The sequence below is a fragment of the Rhincodon typus genome, chromosome 5 (genome assembly GCF_021869965.1).
Source record: "Rhincodon typus isolate 14 chromosome 5, sRhiTyp1.1, whole genome shotgun sequence".
Lineage (NCBI taxonomy): Eukaryota > Metazoa > Chordata > Chondrichthyes > Orectolobiformes > Rhincodontidae > Rhincodon > Rhincodon typus.
Window position 1 is genome coordinate 15258823 of NC_063336.1, and position 25791 is coordinate 15284613.

The 25791-nt window shown below is 43.4% G+C and overlaps 1 protein-coding gene across 1 annotated transcript; it reads right to left on the reverse strand.

Annotated features, from left to right (window-relative positions):
- Nucleotides 1-1888: 1888 nt before the first annotated feature.
- On the reverse strand, nt 1889-7163 carry LOC109922910 (cytochrome P450 1B1). The gene has a single exon (XM_048596888.1). The coding sequence runs from the start codon at nt 6727-6729 to the stop codon at nt 5119-5121; it is 1611 nt and encodes a 536-aa protein (XP_048452845.1). The 5' UTR covers nt 6730-7163; the 3' UTR covers nt 1889-5118.
- Nucleotides 7164-25791: the final 18628 nt, after the last annotated feature.

Genomic DNA, 25791 nt, shown 5'->3' on the forward strand with positions numbered 1-25791 from the left:
ATCCTGGGATAGATCCCATCATACCCTGGGGAGTTATCCACCTTAATGTTTTTCAAGACTTGACAAAGGTGACTTGATTAAAATGCAAGATCCTGAAGTCTTGACATGGTGGATGTGGAAAGGATGTTTCCTCTAGGAGTGAGTCCAGAACTAGTTGGCACTGTCTGTTTTAAAATTAGGGGTTGTCTTTTGAGTCCAGAGATGAAGAGAAACTCTTTTCTCTCAATGATTTATGAGACTTTGGAACTCTGCCTCAGAAGGCAGTGGAAGCAGGGTCATTGAATGTTGTTAATGCAGAGATAGATTGTTTCTATTGCCTAAGGTCATTACAAGCTAAGGTCATCAGAAGTGTAAGAGAATGTGGAATTCAAAGTGCATAAAAGATCACACATGGCCTTATTGAATAGAGAAGGCTTGAGCATCTGAATGATCTACTTCTTCTTTTAATCTGTAAATTTGTACCATCAAGAGAGTGCACAGCAGAAAATCATCCAGCTTACTTCAATGGTATGTGCCAGCCTTAGGACAGTAGGACTTGTGATTTTCTATTTTAGCCTCATTGTTATGGAATACATCACCATTTCCATATAGGTGACTTATTTTGAAAATGGATTCATCGATGGAACTTTGTACCTTTTAAACCATTCAGTTGAAAAGCAGTAGGTTGACATTAATCACTTTCATTTAAATTGTAGAATAATGAACCATTGTTTGGTTAGCACATTTTTAATGTCCATTACACATAAGCCAATTAACAGATTTAAGTACTGATTTGTTGACTATATTAATACACAACACATTCAAAGTGCAATATTGCAATATTCCTGCTTTTAAATTTACAGCTCACAACAATGAAATTTGTTTGGGATTATTGTGTATGTTGGAATATTGAACAGCATGATTAAACTTAACAATAATGTTATAAACAGTTTCACCTTATATAATTTTATATCTTTGACAGCTTTTTCAATGACCATTGATTTTGATCATTGTAAATATATTATATCATTGATATATATATATATGAAACATATAATCATAGCACAAAAATGCAAATGTGCAAATTTGGAGAATTGAACTTGAAGGAGATAAAAAGAAATTATAGCAGCCATCTAAATGTATTAAAGCTTATGAAACAATATAAAAATACAAATCTTAAATAAGATTTACCACAAGATTCTCCTGTTATTGCAACAATACAAATGTATTAATATATATCAATATTTCCTGTTTTTAATGAGAAGCAATTTAAAATGAGGAGGAAGAAAGGAATGACATAATACAATATTGATATAATATATCTACTTGATCAAACAAATACATGAAAAATAATATTTCAGTTTTTAACAGCAGTTCACAGACATGGGCTAAGTCTGGAAATTCCACAAAGGTGGCAATCACCTGAGATTATGTGGGGGTTCAGGAAATAATAGTCCTTAATTACAGATCACAATTCAGCAATTGGCCAGTGGTTATGTACAGTTAAACATTAAAGGGGTTTCTTTTAGAAGTGTTGCTGTTCCTGAACTTCTTACATGCCTTCCATAAAACTTTTTAAAAACACATGCACCTCCTCCAGTCTATCATCACAAAGTAAAGTCACTTCGAATTTGCCATAGCGTGTTTTTTTTTCATTTTAATTAGACTCAATCGTACAATGTATAAAAACACAGTATTGTAAAGAAAATATTTTTACTGAAGATGATATATCTTTGCAGGTAATCTGGGCAGCCTTAGCATGCAGAAAGTACCATGATAACTAGTCTGAATTTTTTGCTGGAAAAAGCAAGTTGTTCTTGTGTGGGTATCATTTGTCGATCTGTTTGATTTCTAACGTTTCAAAAGCAAAATATTAAATGCTTAAGAATTCATTCCCAGTGTTTTTTTAAATATTCCTTAGCACTCAACATTGTTCCCCAAATTGTTGAACATAACAGCTCTTGCTGCTGTGGGAAAGATTGCATCAACTTATTAATACTTGAACTCTCTGTTTTTTCCAACAGTGCTGATTTGATCATAAAATACAATGAATGACAGGGTGACTTCTGATAGAGAAACTTAAATCATCAAAGACAATTTAGAGATTTCCCAAAAAAATGAAAATTACCTCCTCACTTCTGCAACTTAGATAATTTTGCAAAATTCTGCCAAGGAAATGAATTTACCGTTATATTGTGTTGGTTGTTTGACCTACTGCAGTAAGGAAGATGCACAGTTTGAGATGTCAACAATTATTTTGGAACCAATATTTAGTTTTAGCCTTCCTGATTGTATTTATTTAAATATTCATATTCAAAATAAGCTTTGTTGTGTGGCCAACTGTAGTGCCGTGCAGGATGGAGATAACAATGTACAAGATTTACTTACATGGTGAGGATATTTCTTCTAGATGTTGTTATTTTAATTTTCAGCAATCTCATCAGTATGACATACAATTGGTCCAATCTCAGACAGTTAGTTGTAAAGGATTGGAACACTAACAGCTAGGAAACACTTTACAATTGCTATGATGAAATCTACTGACAACCCAAAGGTTCATCTGCAGCTAACATTTAAATCCATATCCAGTCCAGTTTTCTCAGAACCAAATCAATATGTATTAGAATCCATTAATTTCAAAAGATATTGTCTTTTCAGAGACGATGGAGGAAGTGGTTAAACTGGTACACCAATGGTAGTAATCTGTACATCTACTGTTTCCTAAAAAGAGTGTTTATTTTGTTTTATTGAATGGATTATACCCAAAGTAAATATGAAAATGTTTAATGGGAAAAGATGACTTATGCACTTTAGGTAGTTATCTGCATAACATACCTTTGTATTCAAGCATTCCCTGGAACAAAAACTTTCCAATGTTCTATTTTAAGATGAATTCAAACTCAGCACCCTTCTCCAGTACATTTTTATTCCATCATTAGTGTTATCAGTTTATTTTTTTCCCTCTAAAGGCTTTGCTTATTGCTGGAGTATGAATTCATAGGGAAATGGCCTTACAGTACTTCACCCAAGTGGTAATTTGTATGAGAGGGTCCTTTCAATTGAGGCTTTTTTTACCAATGGAGGGCATTATAGACCAACCGCATTTTCTTGTCTCCCAATATCCATACACATTAGTGCTTCAGCAAGTCAGTAGATAGTGATCAGGAGGTAAAGCACTAATTTATTGTTTTTCCCTTTCCCCAGCCCAGCCATACAGAGACTAATGCTCACACCTCTTCTTTAGCAATCATCACAGAGCAAGATATGCAACTTGGATCAGTCATCTTCCACAAAGATCAGTTTTACACTAGATTCTGCCTTAATCAAATGTTAAAACTGGAAGATCTTAGTAAAGAACAAAGTAAGGTCTTAGTAAATGTTGTGGATCAGATGGTGGCATCAGATATATAGCAATTGACTCTGTAAGATACTTTACGTCAGTATAAATGTTACATTCATGTGCTGTTCTGATTTAGTGGTAGTGTCTCTGCTTCAGAGCCAAGAAACTTGGGTTTAAGTCCCACCTGCTCCAGAAGTGTGAACAAGTTGATTTTTAAAAATCGATAACTGAGTCTACCTGGAGAAGCATTGAAATCTATTTTTAAAATCTTGATTAAAAAATGAAGGCCTATATCATAAACTCTCAATGAATGCCTATTTACAGAAAGGGTGAAAAGCAGTTATGATTTTGGCTAAGTGCAATGGTGTCGCCGCTTAAAATGTTGCAAACAAACTAAGGGTCAGATGGGAACATTGAATTAATTGCGCTTAAATTCTCTGCTTGGCCTTAAATCGACGATTCAATGTGCGCAAACTGTGAAACAATCTCGCCTTTCACTTGAGACTGGCCAAATGACACAACCTACAGTCTTTGCCAAGGTTAGTTCCCTTTCATTTCCGACTGCCTGTCCTGAACATTGAGAAACTTTGGTCGCAATGTTGTGTCTCACTGCGCGTGGGCGAGCCCGTCTGTCACTGCAACAAACCCACACACTATATGCACATGATTTAGGCTAACTTGTCACATCTCTAGGGAACGAGGAATAATGCATTCTGCTTTAAAATGATAACACTGGACATGTGAATAAATATGAAGACTACTTTTGTTTCCAGTGGCAAAACAAGAACAGAGAATTGGATGACAGTAAAGTGGCGGTGCAATATTTCTTAGGTCTGTTCACATATCTCCAATCCCAGATAATCTATTAATTTCGAAGTAAATCCTGTTTGTACATGAAACGCGACGGAGTTGGTCATAATAAGGTACTTCCATCGGGGTTAGTTTCTGTCACTGGTTCCTCCCCGTTTGACAGTTTGCAGATTGAGAAGGAAACGTGGGGTTAGGATGGAGGAGGGACGTAGGGGATGGTTTCTGTCAAAGTTCCGATACAGGACAACTCTTTGCCAGGAAATGAGGATTGAGAACCATTATGTCAAATCATCAGAAGATTGAAAATCCGCAAGTGGCAGGGCGGACACTACTGAAATGGTGGTGCCTGGAGTCGGCGTGTTTGCAACGAGCTCAAAGGTTTTAGTTTTGTTCTCGCAGTGAATTAGTGTCGGATTTGCGGTGACTGATACGTCAGCAAACCTTCAATACTGCCAACTCCTTCTCTGCACCTAAAGCAACTTCAGGGACTGTTCATTGTATTAAGGTCTGACTGAGGAAAACAAGACTTCAGAATCAAGTGTGGCCAAATGCAAACTATTACCCTTCAAAACAAAACGTGTTTTATTTCGAAGGGTGCCAACTATAAGGCTGGAAGGATGTGGGAGCAGACGTCTGATCCATCGAGTCGGCTCCTAGCGATTCTAGCTGTGTTAAATCTATATCACTTTGCTCACTAGCACTGTCAAGGTTGGACCTATCTTTACAAAACGCAGTTTATAAAGAGAACCCCTCACTTCCCGCTGCCCAAAGAGTGCGAATGCAAGTACACACGAAGACATGCTTCACCCCAGGAACCTTTTCCGGTCTGGTTACCTTTGCTCCCATTATTACCATACAACAATTGTTCACAGCATAACTCGAGTGGGTTAAAGACAACAGCAGAAAGTTTCGACCAGCGCAACCACGTGAAATGTAACCCCATAGTATTCCCGCTCTGAATCGGCAAGAGCCGGATAATATCCCATAAGTTATTGATTGTTGTCGGCCTGTTGGATTCTCCGCACTGCCTCATTCAAAGGCTCCATTGTGTCACGCAGAGTCACGCCGATGGTGAAAGGTTTGGGTTTTAAGGATAAGCCGTAGGTGAAGTCCAGAGTGAGCTCCTCTTTGGGGTTGGCCCTGAAGGTGCACTGGTGCATCAGGAGGGAGGTGCTGAGGAAGAGCTGCATTTTGGCCAGCTCGTCCCCGATGCACCTCCTTCTGCCCAGCGAGAAGATCATCACTTGGCTGGCCAGGTCCTTATTGAAGGTGCCCGCCTCGGTGAGGAACCTGCAAGGGTCAAAGACTTCGGGCTGATGCCACTTGTGTGGGTCATGGTTAACTGACCACTGGTTGATGAAGACCACGGTGCCCTTGTCGATGCGGTAACCCGAGAGCAGCGTTGGTCGGGTGGTGGCGTGCGGGATGGTGAGAGACACGAAGCTGCTGAAGCGCAGGGTCTCGTACAGGAACGCCATCAGGTAGGGCATGCGGGGCTGGTCCTCGATGCTGGGGATACGCTGCCTGCCCACCACACGGTCTAGCTCCTCGTGGATCTTGGCCTGGACCTGGGGCTGCCACACCAGGTATAGGGTGATCCAGTGCAGGGCGGTGGATAGCGTGTCCTGACTGGCCCCGAAGATATCCGTGACGGTTGAATCCGCGTAGTCGGGGCTGAGGATCAGGCCGGTGTCGCTGGCTACACGGCCGTGCTCGATGGTGTGGATGAAGGCGTCCATCATATCCCGGACCCGGCCTGGGCGGAAATCTAGGCGGTGTTGCCGAGCCTTGTCCTGGACAAACAGGTAGAAGTCCCGGTTGAGCTGCTCGAAGTCCTGGTAGATGCTGCGTACCGGGTTGGGGAAGTACTGGAGCCAGGGTATGATGTCGACCAGGCTGCCGGCTCCCACTGTCTGGCCGAAGCGGTCGTTCTTGGCGAGTAACGAGGTGAACTCCTGGTCATCGTGGCTGTACCTCTTGCCGAAGCACACTGCACTCATCACATTGGCCACGGCCACCACCAGGTTGGGCCACGGGTCAAAGTAATGGCCGAGGGGGCCCCTGTCCATGAACACACTGATCAGCTGCTGCATCTCGCACACCACATGTTGCTCAAATACTTTCTTGGTCTCCAGGTTGCTGGTGGAGAAAGCCCTCACCGTGGAGTGAGCGACCTTACGGTGCAGCCGCCACAAGTCGCCGTGGCTGCGGAAAGCCAGGCTCCGGCCCCCGGACACCACAGCGAACGAGCTGAAGTCCGGTCTGCCCGAGAAATCGGCGCCTTGTCTCACCAGCGCCTGGCGGATCGACTCCTCGCCGTTCAGCACCACCACGGTGTGGCTGCCCAGCTTCAGGCGGAACACGCTGCCGTACTTCTCGGCCATTCTGCAGAAGCTGAGGTGGGGCACCTGGCCGATCTGAGCCGCGTTGCCGATCAGGGGCCAGGGGAAAGGGCCGGGCGGACCCTTGGGGTCGCTGTGTTGCAACCACTTCCAGGCGTGCAGCCCGAGCAGGGCAAACAAAGTGACAGCCAGCATCCACTGCGGGCTGGGGCTACCCGACAGCCCGCGGTCGGAAGCGTACGTTTCATTGGCGATCATTGCTTCACCGTCCTGGTTCCTGAAACAGCGCAGTAATTCCTCTGTCTATCGCACAGAAAAAAAAAGTTTATCCCCTGAAATAATGAAGATGCTTTAACAGGGGAGGAGCACGGTGTGTTTCAGATGCATTTAAATAGATCCTTTACAGTATCCGAGAAAGTCCAGTCAGGAGAGCGGCTCCCGCACTATAATCATCGAAGCTCGGTCACTTGGTTCGGACCGAGAGAGCGAAGAATACTGATCCCCCGGCAAAGCAAAACTCTCAAGAAAACCGGCGCTAATTCACCGTGAGCGCCGACTCGGCTTCTCCGGGGTTTCTGTCACCTAACTCATACATATATATATTATATATATAAACAGGGAGAGTGACGGGGTGGGGGGCTTCTGTCCTACCGTCACATGGCAGCGGGCGAACTCTGTGAAGGGTTACTGTGAATTGCACCAGAAAGGGCACTTTAGTCCCTGTGCTAGTTCTGTCTGAAACAACTTCGTTGCCTTTAGATCACCATCCAACTGGCGTTCGCATTTTATAGGAGAGAGTACATTCACGAGGGTGGGGTGGTGGGATCCTCCTCTGCAGCAGCTCACTGGTACTAACTCCACTTTCCGAGTCCGCCCGCTGCTGCCTCACACTTGCGTGTGGAGCAAGAGCAGTGCGTGATGCGACGTGGGGCTATTTAAATGTAATCGAAATGTAATCTCTCCCCGAACAATGTGATAACCTGACACCAGCAGTGAATTGTTAATGGGCAAGATCTGAGACCGCTTCCGTCTGTAATCTCCCGCCCTCCTTTTACACCGCCTATTTGCTTATCGTTTTAAGTGTACATGCAAGGTCTAACCACAATGTTTATCTCCGAGTAGCGATTTAGACGGAAGTGGAGATTTAATGCCGAGCAACCTTAAACCTCGTCTTTTCATTTATTTCTTTCTTCGACCATTTAGGACTAAAACAGAAAACACTGCGCACACCCAGAGGGTCAATTAGTGTCCGGGTTGGGGGAAAACACAGGGTGAATGTTTCAGCTCAATGACCTTTCGCCAGAACAACAGCATTTGCTGCTTTTATTTCAGTTTTCCGACATTTGTGTTCGCTTCCTGCTTCAGTATAAAGGTTTTGTGAGAATCTCTCATTGTTGTACTTTTTATGGGGACGGTGGGTGGGGATTGTGGAGAGGACTGTGGAGCAGGGATTTAAATAAACGGGAATGCAATAAACAAGAACGCGGTGTATTAAGGAAACAGGTGAAATGCTGGAAAGAACTCCAACCGCTCCTCGGCTCGCTGTTACTGTTCATTGGGACCTTACTTCTCTCGATGGGAGATTGGTCAAAACGTTTCCTTTTCTCACTGGGTTAGTGGCATTAGAACATCTCCCTCTCTGAGGCCAGGTTAGCATCCGGATGACCTATCATTTCCAATCGATCCTTGTGGTTCGACACATGGTTTCAATGTCAACATTTCCGCCCCCTCCCCTCCCCACCCCACCCTACCATCTCTTCTACGTCCCCCATTCACTCGCAGCATTGCCCCACACTCGTCAGGACGTAGTGCGCTGAGGTAAATGCAATAGATAAACCAAGGATTTAAACGTGGAGTAGGAAGCAGCCTGGTAAGATTCAGATCTCCAGCATCTGCAGTTTTTGTTTTATTATAACCTTGTAAGTGGTTGGATTTTAGTTATAGGAGAACAGATGAGAAAACATATCACTAATGGTCAATTAATAATGATTATGCTTTTGAACAGAAGTGTATGTGTATACACAACAGTGTGTGTATGTGGACGCATGTATACATGACTACAGGGAATGTGTGTTTATATGTGTGCGTGCCAGCATCAGTAAAGCAGATGATCTGGTCATTATTACATTGTTGTTAGTCATAATTGGCGGTGGCTCGCAGACTCCTTGACTCTCTTCCAAACTAGGTGAGTCAAAAGGCAGTTGTACAGTCCGATGTGGCTTCGGAGACTCTGCCACACTTGAGGCAGAATGTGTTCATGGGAAGGAGTGGGTGAGGTATAATGCATTCCTTATGCCTTATGCTTGCACTTTTTCCCGACAGCAAGTTTCCAGGTGCTGGATGCCTTCCCAGATGCTCCTCCTCCACTTTGGACAGTCTTGGGCCAGTGATTCCCATCTGCGGGAATGCGGCACTTTGCCAGTGAGGTCTTGAGGGTATCACTAAAGCACTTCCACAGTCCACCTGGGGCTGGCCTGCTGTTTCAGAGCTGAGTAGAGCACCTGCTTGAGGGTGTGGGGGTCTCTTGAGTTGCCCAGTCCAACACAAATAATAGAGGGTGGTCGATCGATGCTGGGGATGTTAGCCTGGTCAAGGACGCAGGCGTTGGTGCGTCTGTCATCCCAGCGGATTCAGACGATCTTGAGCAGGCAGCATTGGTAGTACTCCAGCGGTTTGAGGTGTCTGCTGTTCAAGTCTCAGAGTCTTTTAGGAGGGCAGGAACCACCACAGCTCTGTCAACCGGTTGATTGTGGGACCTTCCTGTATCACTTTCCCTGCATTGCCGCAGTGATCATACTTCCTTCATTGCACTTCCAAACTAAAAGCTGTGGACATCTGACTTTCTGACTGGCACTAATTATCCCCGCAAAGGAGGTGATGGCCTAGTGGTATTATTGCTGAGGCCCAGACAATGTCCTGGGGACCTGAGTTCGAATCCTGCCATGGTCGAGGGTGGAATTTGAATTCAATAAATTTCTGGTATTAAGAGTTTGATGGTGACCATGAAACTATTGCTGATTATCAGGAAAAACCTATCTGATTCATTAATGTCCTTTAGCGAAGGAAACTACCACCCTGACCTGGTCTGGCCTACATGTGACTCCAGACCCACAGCAATGTGGTTGACTCTTAACTGCCCTCTGGGTAATTAGGGATGGATAATAAATGCCTGTCTAGCCAAGAATGCCCTCATCCAGGAAATGAATTTTAAAAAGACCCTCTTTTCTCTTGTACATGACTGCATGCGTTTGGGAAAGCATTCTGAACCACGGCGCAATAACCAAGCCATTCCTATTTTTAATGTCGGAGCAAATGTTTCTGCCTCTGACAGAATAAGTACTCAGCAGGTCAGACAGCATATGTGGAGAGAAAACAAGCGCAAGGTTGCAGGTCCGTGACCTTTCACGTAGAAATGGGGAATACCTTGGAATAAAAATGAGACAATTCTGTCGCTCAAAGGCGCACAACTGTTAGAGAATTCGCACCACCGGAATGAAGCAGACCTCCCAAAGCGAATTTGAAATCTGTTGCATTCTGTGAAACGACTGTGAAGGAAGGTGGTGCCTATAACTGCAAACACTTTATTTCATCCTTACCAGGAGTGAGGAAACTTTGCACTGAGTTCAGATACATGTTCAGCCTGACGTGAGATGTTATCTAACACGCATTTCTGATGTGAAGGTGGTTGAAGAAAACGTCAAACAAATATGAAGATTAGACTGAATCTCTCCAAGTCCTGGCGGTTGATCTGAATCTTGCGGTATTTCTGTCACTGAATTTAATTTCCAAAAAATTCCACTATGTTTCATTGTAGTGTTGTTACATTGGATAGAACTTCAGGTATTTACACACACACACGGTTCTGAGGAAGGGTCACCGGACCCGAAACGTTAACTCTGTTTTTTCCTTCACAGATGCTGCCAGACCTGCTGAGCTTTTCCAGCAACTTTGTTTTTGTTCCTGATTTACAGCATCCGCAGTTCTTTCGGGTTTTTTCAGGTATTTACAATTCGTTCGACGTTTAATACCCTTCCAATTTCACGAGCACTATTTATGGATTTTGTTTTTAACAACAAGGATGAACTAGAATCTAATGGACGATAAGTAACTCACCGATTGAGATAGAAGTATCAGAAAATACAAATCCAAATCAAACTGTGAATTTAGACGTCACCGTGAAGGAGGTAAAAGATTTGACGCTGATTCAGGTTTCGGGCTAATAAAACAATGTATAAAAGATAAAACAGCACATGCACACTTCGATAGATATCTGCATAAAAATTTATAGTTTGACAATATACACATATTTATATAAATTAAATACATATGCAGTCTATTAAAATTTGTACTTATTGCTACAGAAACAGGCAATTTCTTTATAATATATAGGTGATTAAAGGTTCATTTCATAGCTGCCATATCTAGAATGGAGAGAGATCCACAATGTGGCGTTAGTATGTTGGAAATTACGTCGTTACCGTAATTCATTCACGGGATGAAAAAATACGTTAAGTAGGCAGTACAAACAACACGGATTAACTTCGGTGTAGCTATATAGACAGACAAACCACAATGACTATAAGTTACAATGTTGGTTGAAAGATAAGTGTGTGTGTAAAAACATTGACTGTTTATATTACATATATAAGCAGCAAAGGCTGTCCGAAAGCGAAACACATCAAACCGAATAACCACGTGGTAACGTAATGTAGGACTGGTGTATCCAACAATAAACTCTAACCTCGCATACATTGTTTTCCTTTAAGGGTTTGTTGGACAGTTTCATCGCTTGAAGATTCGTTTTGATATTATCGCCTTTGTTTATACAGCTGACTATTGTAGCTGTCTGTAATGTGTAAGAAATCTGTGTGTACAGTTGACGCCAATTGTTTTTAATAGTAAGAACTGAAAACGGCAATTGTTCAAATAGATCTGATTCACGTTTATCGAAAGAAAAATTAATTTGAAAAAAAAACACCCTGATTGGATTCTTGTGAACTTCAAAAACCTTAATGCCATTTTTGAACAACGGATTATGCAGTCAGTGCGCCAGAATTCTGCCACGTGTCTCCCACTCTGGCCATATTTACGTACAAGTTGTATTTTGGTCAGAGATAGTAGGAACTGCAGATGCTGGAGAATCTGAGATAACAAGGTGTAGAGCTGGATGAACACAGCAGGCCAAGCAGCATGAAAGCTGAAGGGTCTAAGCCTGAAACGTCAGCCTTCCTGCTCCTCTGATGCTGCTTGGCCTGCTGTGTTCATCCAGTTCTACACCTTGTTATCTTGTATTTTGGGCTGTCGTCCACCATCATCATAAGATTAAACTGGTTGAAGCATGGATCATTCAATCGGAAAAATTCACCAAATAGATTTAGATTTTAAGTAAAAACACAAAAAAGAACTCGGGAAAAGTTACCCTCCTCCCTCCGGAAAGACCTCAGTGGATCTCTCTCCCACTGCAACTCTCTCATCTTTGACCTGTCTGTCTCCTCTCCACCTATCTTCTCCTTTATCCATCTTCAATCCACCTCCCCCTCTCTCCCTATTTATTTCAGGACCCCCTTCCCCTCTCCCATTTCTGAAGAAGGGTCTAGGTCCGAAACGTCAGCTTTCCTGCTCCTCTGATGCTGCTTGGCCTGCTGTGTTCATCCAGCTCTACATCTTGTTAAGCTGAAGCCATGGGTACCCGCATGGGCCCAAGCTACGCCTGCCTCTTTGTAGGTTACGTGGAACAATCCCTCTTCCGTACCTACACCGGCCCTGAACCCCACCTCTTCCTCCGTTACATTGATGACTGTATCGGCGCCGCCTCGTGCTCCCACGAGGAGCTCGAACAGTTCATACACTTCACTAACACCTTCCACCCCAACCTTAAGTTTACCTGGACCATCTCTAACACCTCTCTCCCCTTCCTGGACCTCTCTGTCTCCATATCGGGCAACCACCTAGAAACCGATATTCATTTCAAGCCCACCGACTCCCACAGCTACCTAGAATACTCCTCCTCCCACCCACCTTCCTGCAAAAAGGCTATCCCCTATTCCCAATTCCTTCGCCTCTGCCGCATCTGCTTCCAGGATGAGGCATTCCACTCCCGTACATCTCAGTTGTCCTCGTTTTTCAAGGACCGTAACTTCCCCTCCTCGGTGGTCGAGAACGCCCTCAACCGTGTCTCCCACATCTCCCGCACCTCATCCCTCACACCCCGTCCACGCAATAAAAACCAAAAAAGAATCCCCCTCGTCCTCACGTACCACCCCACCAACCTCCGGATCCAACGCATCATCCTCCGACACTTCCGCCATCTGCAATCCGACCCCACCACCAAAGACATCTTTCCCTCCCCACCTTTATCTGCTTTCCGGAGGGACAACTCTCTCCGTGACTCCCTTGTCCGCTCCACACTCCCCTCCAGCTCCACCACACCCGGCACTTTTCCCTGCAACCGCAGGAAGTGCTACACCTGCCCCCATACCTCCTCCCTCACCCCCATCCCAGGCCCCAAGAAGACTTTCCACATCAAGCAGATGTTCACCTGCACATCTGCCAATGTGGTATACTGCATCCGCTGTACCCGGTGTGGCTTCCTCTACATCGGGGAAACCAAGCGGAGGCTCGGGGACCGCTTTGCAGAACACCTACGCTCGGTTCGCAATAAACAACTGCACCTCCCAGTCGCGAACCATTTCAACTCTCCCTCCCATTCCTCAGACGACATGTCCATCCTGGGCCTCCTGCAGTGCCACAACGATGCCACCCGAAGGTTGCAGGAACAGCAACTCATATTCCGCTTGGGAACCCTGCAGCCCAATGGTATCAATGTGGATTTCACAAGTTTCAAAATCTCCCCTCCCCCTACCGCATCCCAAAACCAGTCCAGCTGGTCCCTGCCTCCCTAACCTGTTCTTCCTCCCACCTATCCCCTCCTCCCACCTCAAGCCGCACCCCCATCTCCTACCGACCAACCTCATCCCGCCCCCTTGACCTGTCCATCCTCCCTGGACTGACCTATCCCCTTCCTAACTCCCTACCTACACTCACCTTTCCTGGCTCCATCCCCGCCTCTTCGACCTGTTTGTTTCCTCTCCACCTATCCTCTCCTCTATCCCTCTTCTATCCGCCTCCCACTCTCTCCCTATTTATTTCAAAACCCCCTTCCCCTCCCCCTTTTCTGATGAAGGGTCTCGGCCCGAAACGTCAGCCTCTCTGCTCCTATGATGCTGCTTGGCCTGCTGTGTTCATCCAGCCCTGCACCTTGTTGTCTCGGATTCTCCAGCATCTGCAGTTCCTACTATCTCTACATCTTGTTATCTCAGATTCTCCAGCATCTGCAGTTCCTACTATCTCAGGGAAAATCAGCAGGTCAGCAGAAATTATAAAGAGAACCAGTAAGATTAACATTGAATAAAAACAAAGTTGCTGGAGAAGCTCAGCAGGTCTGGCAACATCTGTGAAGGAAAAAACAGAGTTAACGTTTCGGGTCCGGTGACCCTTCCTCAGATTAACATTGATGCTAATTTTGAAAGTTAACTCTGTTTCTCTGTCCACAGATGCTGCCTAACCTGCTGAGCCTCTGTAGCTTTTTTTTTAATTTCATATTTCCAGCATCCTCAGAATGTTGCTTTCAAATTATCTTTTCAGTTTAGTATACTCCTAAACTCTGTTTAAAATATACAAATAATAAAATAATCCAGAACAACAGACATAAAGTCAGTGTTGTAAATACACAGCAGTTTTATGAACATCTGATAGATGAGAGGTAATATCTTCTTCTTGGTCAGTACTTTCAACAACTATATTCTTTACATTGTAGATATATCAGATAACCAGTTAAATCATAACCATAGAGCTGCCAGGGGAATTGGTGGAGGCTAGTAAAATTACAACATTTAAAAAACACCAGGATGGGTATGTGAATAGGAAGGGCTTAGAAGGATATGGGCCAAATGCTGGAAAATGGGGCTAGATTAATTTAGAATATCTGGTCAGCATGGATGAGTTGGACCGAAGGGTCTGTTTCCACACTGCACATCTCTGTGACTCTATGACACCCTCTTGAAGGCAATTAATAATTTGTGAAGCCACAAAAATGCTGAGATATACGAAAGGACGCTGAACAAACTTTATACACAATCCACTCTAGGTCACTTTGATTTGATACTGATTTTAACATTGAGAAAACATTACTTAACTAGTTCCCCAATAGACATATATCAGCAGAACAAATCTGCAGGTACTGATTAGATATTAAAGGTCTTATGCGCCAATAGTAAAGGAAGACGCACTTGCAATGTTTATGCTTCAGCAGTAACTATCAATTGGCATGAATCCCTCGAGAAAGGTTGTTGAATGGGAAAATTGGAGATGAGTAAGCGTGACATGTCCAATCTGGTCTGCAGCTCGCTTTAGGATATCCGTGTGTTAAAATTCTGATGTACAGGATTAATGCTTGTGTTCCCCGAGGATACTATTTTCAAAATAGCGGCACAGACAAATGACAAATCAGTTTTTATTTTCAAAATAAAAATCACTGTACCAAGTTGGAAAAGCTGTTTTAAATACAGAACATGCTCAGGACCTGCATTAAATTAACATTTAAATGGAAAACAAAGATCTGTGGATACTGGAAATTGGAACATTTCTAATGAAGAGTCACTGGATTTGTAATGTTAACTCTGTTTTTCTCTCTACAGATGCTGCCAGACCTGCTGAGTGTCTCCAGCACTTTCCAATTTTGTTAAATTAGTATATAATACACTGAAGGGCTCTCTGTATGATTTCAAAAGTAAACGTAGAAACATAGAAAATAGGTGCAGCAGTAGGCCATTCAGCCTTTCGAGCCTGCACTACCATTCAATATGATCATGGATGATCATGCAATTTCAGTATCCCATTCCCGCTTTCTCTCCATACCCCATGATCCCTTTAGCTACAAGGGTCACATCCAGCTCCCTCTTGAATATATCCAACAAACTGTCCCCAATAGTTTTCTGCGGGAGAGAATTCCACAGATTCACAACTCTGAGTGAAGAACTTCTTCCTCATCTCAGTCCTGAATGGTTTACCCCTACTCTTAGATAGTGACCCCTAGTTCTGGACTTCCCCAACATTGGGATATTCTTCCCGCATCTAGGCTGTCCAGTCGCATCAGAATTTTATATCTTTCTATGAGATCTCCCCTCATTCTTCTAAATTCCAATGAGTACAAGCCCAGTTGCTTCAGTCTTTACAGTCATAGAGCCATAGAGCTGTACAGCATGGAAACAGACCCTTCGGTCCAATTCCCCATGCCGACCATATATCCTAAATTAATCTAGTCCCGTTTGCCAGCATTTGACCCATACCCGTCTAAACCTTTCCTATTCATATGCCCATCCAGATACCTTTTAAATGTTGTAATTGTACCAGTCTCCACCACTTTCTCTGGCAGCTCATTCCATACACGCACCACCCTCTGCATGAAAAGGTTGCCCCTTAGGTCACTTTTAAATCTTTCCCCTATCACCTTATCCCTATGCCCTCTAGTTTTGGACTCTGCTACCCTGGGGAAAAGACCTTGGCTATTCACCCTATCTACACCCCTCATGATTTTATGAACCTCCAAAAGGTCACCGCTCAGCCTCCAATGCTCAAGGGAAAATAGCCCCAGCCTATTCAGCCTCTCCATATAACTTAAACCCTTCAACCTTGGCAACATCCTTGTAAATCTTTCCAAACCCTTTCAAGTTTCACAAAACCGTTCTATAGCAGGGAGACCAGAATTTCAAACAGTTTTCCAAAAGTGGCCGAACCAATGTCCTGTACAGCACCAACATGACCTCCCAACTCCTATACTCATTGCACTGCCCGATAAAGGCAAGAATTCCAAACGCCGTCTTCACCATCCTGTCTACTTGTAACTCTACTTTCATGAAACTATGAACCTGCACTCCAAAGCCTCTTTGTTCAGCAAAACTCCCCAGGACCTTACCATTAAGTGTATAAGTCCTGACCTGATTTGCCTTTCCAAATGCTGCACCTCGCCTTTATCTCAATTAAACTCCATCTGCCACTCCTCAGTCCACCGGCCCATCTGATCAAAGTCCCTTTGTACTCTAAGGTAACTTTCTTCACTGTCCACTACACCACCAATTTTGATGTCATCTGCAAACTTACAAACCATATCTCCTATGTTCACATCCAAATCATTTGTATAAGTGACAAAAAACAGTGGAGCCAGTAATGATCCTTGTCGCACACCACTGGTCACAGGCCTCCAGTCTGAAAAGCAACCCTCCACCACCCCCCTCTGTCTCCTATCTTCGAGCCAGTTCTGTATCCACATGGCTAGTTCTCCCTGTATTCCACGTGATCTAACCTTGCTAACCAATCTACAATGCAGAACCTTGTCAAACGCCTTGCTGACATCCATATAAATCATGCCCACCACTTTGCCTTCATCAGTGCTCTTTGTTATTTCTTTAAAGGACTCAATTAAGTTAGTGAGACACGATCTCCCCCACACAAAGCCATGTTGACTATCCCTAATCAGTCCTTACCCGTCCAAATACATGTAAATTCTGTCTCTCAGGATCCCCTGTAACAACTTTCCTACCACTGATGTCAGGCTCACCTGTCTATAGTTTCCTGGCTTTTCCTTACCACCTTTCTTAAATAGTGGCACCATGTCAGCCAACCTCCAGTCTTCCGGCACCTCACATTTGCCAATGCTGATACAAATATCTCAGCAAGGGGCCCAGCATTCACTTCTCTATCTTCCCACAAATGTCTAGGGTACACCTGATCAGGTCCCAGGGATTTATCCACCTTTATACATTTTAAGATGTCATAGACTTCCCTTTCTTCATATATCAGCCCTGCCATCACAAACAACCTTTCGAAAATGCCAGGGGACAAGCATGAAGGAAGAAATGAAGGAAATCCTTATCAGTCAGGAAATGGTATTGGGAAAATTGATAAGTCCCCAGGGGCTAATGCTCTGCATCTCGGAGTACTTAAGGAAGTGACCCTAGAAATAGTGAACATATTGGTGATCATTTTCCAGCATTCTATAAACTCTGGAAGAATTCCAATGGACTGGGGGGGGTAGCTAATGAAACCCCATGTTTACCAGTCTGGTGAACCTTCGCTAGTCTCCCTCAATAGCAAGAATTTCCTTCCTCAGACTAGGAGTCCAAAACGGCACACAATACGCATGATGTGAGCTCACCAAGGCCCTTTTTAATTGCAGCAAGATATCCCTACTCCTGTACTCAAATCCTCTCGCAATGAAGGACAGCATGCCATTAGCTTTCCTCACCAGCTGCTGGACCTGCATGCCCATTTTCAGCGACTGTTCCACCCTGACACCTAGGTCTCATTGCACCTCACTTTTTCCGAAACTGCCACCATTCAGGTAATAATCTGCCTTCCTGTTTTTGCCACTAAAGTGGATCGCTTCACATTTATCCACATTATATTGCATTTGCCAAGGATTTGCCCACTCAGCCAGCCTGTCCAATTCACACTGCAGCCTCTTAGAATCCTCCTCACAGCACACACTGCTACCCCACTTAGAGTTGTCTGCAAATCTGGAGATATTGCATTCAATTCCTTCATCCAAATTGTTAATGTATATTGTGAACAGCTGGGGTCGCAGCATTGATCCCTGCAATACCCCACTCATCACTGCCTGCCACTGTGAAAAGGACCCATTTATTATAGCTCTCTGCTTCAAGTCAGCTAGTCATTTCTCTATCCACGTCAATACATAGCTCTGATACCATGAGCTTTAATTTTGCTTACTAATCTCTTGTGTGGGACCTTGTCAAAAGCCTTTTGAAAGTCCAGATTCACCCTGGTTCACTCTATTGGTCACATCCTGAAAAAATTCCAGAAGATTTGTCAAGCATGTTTTCCCTTTAGTGAATCCATGCTGACCAGGACCAATTCTGTCCCTGCTTTCCAAATGCTCAGTTATTACATCCTTAATAATTGACTCCAGCATTTCCTCCATTAGTGGTCTCGGGCTAACCAGCCTATAATTCCTTGTTTTCTCTCTCCTTCCTTTTTTAAATGTGGGGTTTCATTAGCTACCCCACCCAGTCCATTGGAACTCTTCCAGAATTTATAGAATGCTGGAAAATGATCACCAATATGTCCACTATTTCTAGGGTCACTTCCTTAAGTTCTCCGAGATGCAGAGAATCAGGCCCTGGGGAGTTATTGGGTTTTAATCCTATCAATTTTCCCAATACCATTTCCTGACTGATAAGGATTTCCTTCATTTCTTCCTTCATGCTTGACCCTCCGTCCCCTAGCATTTTCGAAAAGTTGTTTGTGTTCTCCTCAGTGAAGACAGATCTATTTGTTTAGCTGGTCTGCCATCTCTTTGTGGTCCATTATGATTTCACTTGATTTTAATATAAGGGATTTATAATTAGGAAGATATTACCCTTCATCATTCTTTTTATCTTCACATATCTATAGAAGCTTTTGCAGTCAGTTTTTACGTTTTCTGCAAGCTTACTCTCGCATTCTATTTTCCCCTTCCAAATTAAACCCCTTGTCCTCCTCAGTTGAATTTTAAATTTCTCCCAGTCCTCAGGTTTGCTGCTTTTTCTGACTAATTTATATGCCTCCTCTTTGCTTTAACACTATCCCTGATTTCCTTTGTTAGCCATGGTTGAGCCGCTTTCCTGTTACACTCTTACACCAGACAGGGATGTACAATTGGTGAAAGTCGTCTTTAAATGTCTACCATTGCCCATCCACTGTCAACCCCTTAAGTATCCTTGGCTAGTTCATTCTGGCTAATGCAGGTTTAATACCATCAAAGTTATCTTTCTTTCAGTTAGGACCCTAGTCTCAGATTTAACTGTGTCACTCTCCATCTTAATAAAGAATTCTACCATATTATGGTCGCTCCTCCCCAAAGGATCTCTCGCCACAATGTTACTAATTAATCCTCTCTCATTACACAATACCCAGTCTAGGATGGCCTGCTCTTTGGTTGGCTCATCGACATATTTGTCGAGGAAACCATCCTTCATTCATTCCAGAAAATTCTCCTCCATTGCATTGTTACCAATTTCATTAGTCCAGCCAATATTCAGATTGAAGTTACCCAAAATAACCAGTGTATCCTTACTGCACATTTCTTGTTTGATGCTGTACCCAACCTCACAACTACTGTTTGGTGATCTGTACACAACTCTGACTAATGTTTTTTTCTCTTTCGTGTTCCATAGTTCCACATTGTCCAGGCTAGTGTCCTCATTTATTATTGTGTTAATCCCCTCCTTAACCAGCAATATTACCCCACCTCCCTTTGCTTTCTGCCTCTCTTTTCTTGAAATTCCTGAAAAAATTTTCCTGAAAATTGAATACCCCTCAGTGTTAAGTTCCCATCCTTGATCATTCTGGAGCTAGGTCTCCGTGATTCCAATGACAGCATATCCATTAACAACTGTCTGTGCAGTTAATCCATCCACCTTAATACAAATTTTCCTCGCATTCAGACACAGAACCTTCAGGCATTTTTTTTTGCCATTTATTGCTCTTTTAGAATTGTGATGTAATGTGATTCTTTTTAAGTTTTGTTTCTCTGCCTCCACTTTCACTTTTCAATCACTGCCTTTGCTTCTGTCCCCACTTTATTTTTGTCTGCCTTACAGCATTGGTTCCCATCCCCTTGCCATATTAGTTTAACACCCAGCCCCACAAACAGCACTAGCAAACACTCCCCCAGGACATTGGTTCTAGTCCTGCCCAAGTGCAGACTGTCCAGTTTGTACTGGCCCCACCTCCCCCAGAACTGGTTCCAATGTCCCAGGAAATTGAATCCCTTCTTCTTACATCATCCCTCAAGCCACATATTCATCTTAGCTATCCTACTATTCCTATCCTAACTAGGTCATGGCACTGATAGCAATTTAGAGATTACTACCTTTGAGGTCCTACATTTTAGTTTAACCTCTAACTCCCTAAATTCAGCTTGTAGGACTTCATCCCATTTTTTACCCATATTGTTGGTGCCTACATGCACCACGACAGCTGGCTGTTCACCCTCTCGCTCCAGAATGTCCTGAAGCCACTCTGAGACATCCTTGACCCTTGCACCAGGGAGGCAACATACCATCTTGGACTCTCGTCGCAGAAATGCCTATCTATTCCCCTTACAATTGAATCCCCTATCACTATAGCCCTGCCACTCTTTTTTCTGCCCTCCTGTACAGCAGAGCCAGCCACGGTGCCATGACCTGGCTGCTGCTGCCTTCCCCTGGTGAGCCATCTCCTTCGACAGTACCAATATGGTATGTCTGTATTGGAGGGAGATGACCACAGGGGTCCCTGCACTGCCTTCCTACTCTTCTGCTGTCTGGTAGTCACCCATTCCCTATCTTCCTCAGTAAGTTTTATTTGCAGTGCGACCAACTTACCGAATGTGCAAATCATGATTTCCTCAGCCTCGCGGATGCTCCAAAGTGAATCCAGTTATAGCTCCAGAGCTGCCAAGCAGTTAGACAGGAGCTGCAGCTGGACACACTTCTTGCATGTGAAGGAATCAGGAACATTGGAATGGTCCCTGAATTCTCACATTGCACAGGAGGAGCATGACATGAGTCTGGTTGACTTAACAACAACAGCAGCAAAACCAAGAGGAAAAAAAAGAGAAAAGGAAAACTACTCACCAGTCACCAGTCACTTACTTACTGCTGGCTGTGACATCACGGTTCAATTTCCTTGTACTTCTCCTTTGCCCTAGTGCCTTCAGTAGGTGCAGTAGTCCACTTGTCCTCTGACTGCTGCTTTCCTGGCTTGTTCGCACCCTTTAATCAGTGCCTCTATCTCCCAAATCTGCTCTTGCTCCGACTCCTCCCCCACTTCCCTAAACTCCCACACTTAGTTTAACCCTCAGTGCTTCACTCCATGCAGCTAGCATTCTGTGCTAGTAGCACTTTTGGCCCGGCTTTTATAGACTTGGCATCTCCTACTTCTCTCTACTTCACCCAAACTCCATGTGCAATCACTTCTCACTAGCACCCACTGTTAGATGCTCTTGCTTGAGCACCAAGTCCACCTGGACCCCCTTCGCAGTTGTGGTGAGTGAGCTGACTTCTCCAAGAATCCTTTTTTATTTCGAAAATATACTTTGTGCATAAAAGATTTCTTTGTATGTATGCACGGTAACAAACGCAGTTCTATTCTGTACAGTAGCATATCAAGGGAACAAATAAGCATTTGACTTTGACTCTATTCCAACAAACCAAAGGCATCTCTCACACATACTAAAATATATTTACATGCATTGAGGCACCTGGAGGGTCTGATAACTGAAGGGACCCCCAATTAACTTCAGCAGGAAGACCTTAGATGGTGGTCTTCCCCCATTACACCTTAGCGGCAGCCCCAAGCTTTAGTGCATCCCTTCACAGGTAGTCCTGGACCTTTGAACATGCCAGTCTACAACATTTGGTTGAGGTCAACTCCTTGTTCTGGAAGACCAACAAGTTTTGGACAGTCCAGTATTTCACCAAGTTGATGGTCCTTCAGGCGCAGTCAATATTTGTCTTGGTGTGCATCCCAGGGAACAGACCATGGAGCACAGAGTCCCCTGTCATGGAGCTGCTCAGGGTGAACCTTGACAAAAACCACTGCATCTTTCTACAGACTTCTGTTGCAAAGGCACATTCCAGTAGGAGATGTGTGACAGTCTCAACCTCACCACAGTTGATTCAAGGGCAGCATGTAGTGATGCTGACTTCTCCCAGAATCCAGTGCAGTCATTTCTCACTAGCATCCTTGTTGGATGCTGTTGTTCATGCTTGAGCAACAAGTCTCCCTTGACCCCCTTCACAGATGTGGTGAATGAGCTGACTTCTCCCAAAATGCAGTGCAGTCACTTCTTACCCACTGTCACCCATTGTTGGATGCCGTGGTATTAAAGGCATTACATGCACTATATTTATTCTACAATGCCAAGTGAATAGAAAATCTGAATTAAAAACAGAAACATAGACACTAAGAGCAAGAATAGGCTATTCAATATGGTCACGGCTGATCATCCAACTCATTCTCCTGTTACTACTTTTGCTCAATATCCTTTGACCCCTTTAGCCCAAAGAACGATATCTATCTCCTTCTTCAAAACATTCAATGTTTTGATCTCAACCAATTTTTATGACAGAAAATTCCACAAGCTCAGCATTCTTTGCGTGAAGATATTTCTCTTCATCTCAGTCCTAAATGGCCAGCGCCAATTCCTTAGACTGTGACCCCTGTTTCTGGACTCCCCAGTCTTTGGGAACACACTTCCTCTGTTTACCCCCTTTAGTCCTGTTAGAACTTTATAGGGTTCTATAAGATTCCGCAACCCTGTTCTAAACTCAGTATAGTCTTAACTATTCCAGTCTCTCTTCATTTGTTAGCTCTGCCATCCTTGACTATTCACCTTATCCATGTCCCTCAGATTTAAAAGCTTCTATAAGGTCACCCCTCAGCCTCTGACGCTCCATGGAAAATAGCCCCAGCTATTCAGCCTCTCCATATAGCTCAAACCCTTCAACCCTGGCAACATCCTTGTAAATCTTTTCAGAACCCTTTCAAGTTTCACAAGATCCTTCCTATAGCAGGGAAACCAGAATTGAATGCAGTATTCCAAAAGTGGCCCTACCAATGTCCTGTACAGCAGCAACATGACCTCCCAAACTCCTATACTCAATGCACTGACCATAAAGGCAAGTGTACCAAACACCTACTTCACCACCCTGTCTACCTGTGACCCCACTTTCAACAACTATGAACCTGCACCGTAAGGTCTCTTGGTTCAGCAACACTCACCAGGACCTTACCATTTGGTGTATAAGTCCTGCCTTAATTTTCCCTACCAAAATGTAGCATCTCACAATTACCTAAATTAAACTCCATCTGCCATACCCCTGCCTATTTGCCCATCTGATCAAGGTTCCCTTGTACTCTGAGATAACCTTCTTCATTGTCCACTGCACCACCTACTTTGGTGCCATCTGCAAACTTACAAACCATTCTTCCTATATTCACATCCAAATCATTTATATAAATGACAAAAACCAGTGGACCCAGCACCAATCCTTGCCGCACACCGCTGGTCACAGGCCTCCAGTCCGAAAAGCAACCCTCCACCACCACTATCTGTCTTCTACCTTCGAGCCAGTTCTGTACCAAATGGCAAGTTCTCTCTGTATTCCATGTGATCTAACCAGTCTACCATGCGCAACCTTGTCAAAAGCCTTACTAAAGTCCCTATAAGCAACGTCCACCACTTTGACTTTATCAGTCTTCTTCATCACTTCTTGTTTTTATCTCCTGATTTCTATGTTATTCAAGGCATGTAAGGATTCTAAAGTTGCTGTCAGTTGCAGTGGGATAATAATAGAAATTGATGACAGTTTGCTGTCATTAACATCATAAAATCCAAGCTGGGGTGATTTATTTACCACCCTCACATGCAGCATGACTATTCTTTTTTTCAATAAGCTGTCTGTAGCTCACCTGACTGGAAGGTTGCAGATTTAAGTCACACTTTCAGGTTTGAGTAGGTAGTCTTGGTTGATATTTGCATACGTAGTGACAGAGTCTGTTTCATTGCCAAGACAAGGTCTCAAGAGCAGAGCATTCTCAAAATGTCTTTAACCAGTGACAGCATAAAACCAGATTGACTGCCATCCGTGTAAGGTTTCATCCAGAGGAAACAGTCATGTCAGTTATATATAAAGTATTTCCTTTATTTTCTTATGAATTATTTAAAAAGATTAGCATTTGAATTTTATTCAAGGATCAAGTATTGCTGTTTTTAAAGGTAGTTGTGCACACTACACCTGATTAGGACCAGCAAGCGCAGAAGTATCAAAATATAGAATAGAATAGAACAAAATAGAATATCCTTTATTGTCATGTGTACTCCAGTACAGAGTACAGTGAAAAGTTTTTACAATGGCTGCCTCTGATTGTGCCATCTTAGGTACAAGTACCTATGTCCAAATCTTGGATACAAAGGAATAAAAAGAATAAAAGGGAAAGTAGTAGGGTTACTTACAGTGTTTTAAAAAAAGTTAGAAATAAGATAATTATAACATAGTTAAAGGATTGACATTACAGCCCAGTAGAGAGTTTCAGATAGGAGCACCTCAGCACCTGGTCTGACCGCCCACACCAGGTCCCAGTCCAACAACTGTCCTGCTCCACTCCAGTCCGATCCTCAACGGCACTGAGCTGCAACAGGCTAAGTCGGGCTGCATTGGGACTCTCTTCCCCTTGCGCTGCACCAGGTCTTGTTTCCCTCATGCTGCACCAGGTCTCCTTTCCCTTGCATTGCATCAGGTTTTGTTCCCCTCGTGCCGCACCAGGTCTCATTCCCCTCATGCTGCATCAGGTCTCATTCCCCTCGCGTTGCACCAGGTCTGTAAGTAAAACGTGTGAGAGCCATTAAAGGCCTAAATTTTCTCTCCTTATTCTAGAAAGCCAGCTGTTGAACAATAAACTGGAACCAATTTTTACACTTGCATTTATTTACAGAATGACACATTACATGCATGCACCTCTTAAATCAACTTCCACAATTTACTGAAAGCAAAGTACTGCAGATGTCGGAGATCTGAATAGAAACCATAAAATGCTGGGAAAAAAATTCAGTAGTTCTGGCAGCATTCACATGGAGAGAAAAACAGAATTAATATTCAAATCAAAATGTGATTCTTCTTCTTAACTGTAGCATAGTGCAATTAATAGGGGCAGAAGTGAATCCCTGGTAATGCTTACTAACTACTAATGTTTGAATTAATATGTAATTAACATTCTTTCTCAATACGCATATTACTGTTTCCTAGACATTATACTAAATGTAATTCATAACCCAATTGTTATAACAGGAAAAATCAAGGTTGTTTTAAAGTTAAATGATGTGGGTCATAAGAAAAGAAGAAATTACAGGAAATAGTGGCACGGATATAAGAATGTGCACTGCAGTTGTTTCCTTCTTCAAATGTTGCAAAGTGAATGTTCCAGCTCTATATCCCTCATTGTTTTAGTTCCCATGTTTCATAACATGGAGTCGCTGGTACTGTTTCAGGCTAAGCTTGTGCAAGTTCAATTTTAGTTAAAAACACAAATAAAATCTTTTATTAACACGTGCAGGCTCTTTCTTTTATTCAAAGCTTGTATCCCTCAAGCATGACTTGTTGTTGTGGAACTCTTGCACATTCACTCTTTCTCAGTTTCAGCAGACTGTGATTTAATGCCATTTCCCATTTTATATTGCAATATTCTCAATATGAGCCATACTGGGATTTAGAGTTTTGG

What these genes read in the sequence shown, in the direction of transcription:
- LOC109922910 (XM_048596888.1), bottom strand. Translation starts at nt 6,729, where the DNA reads ATGATCGCCAATGAAACGTACGCTTCCGACCGCGGGCTGTCGGGTAGC.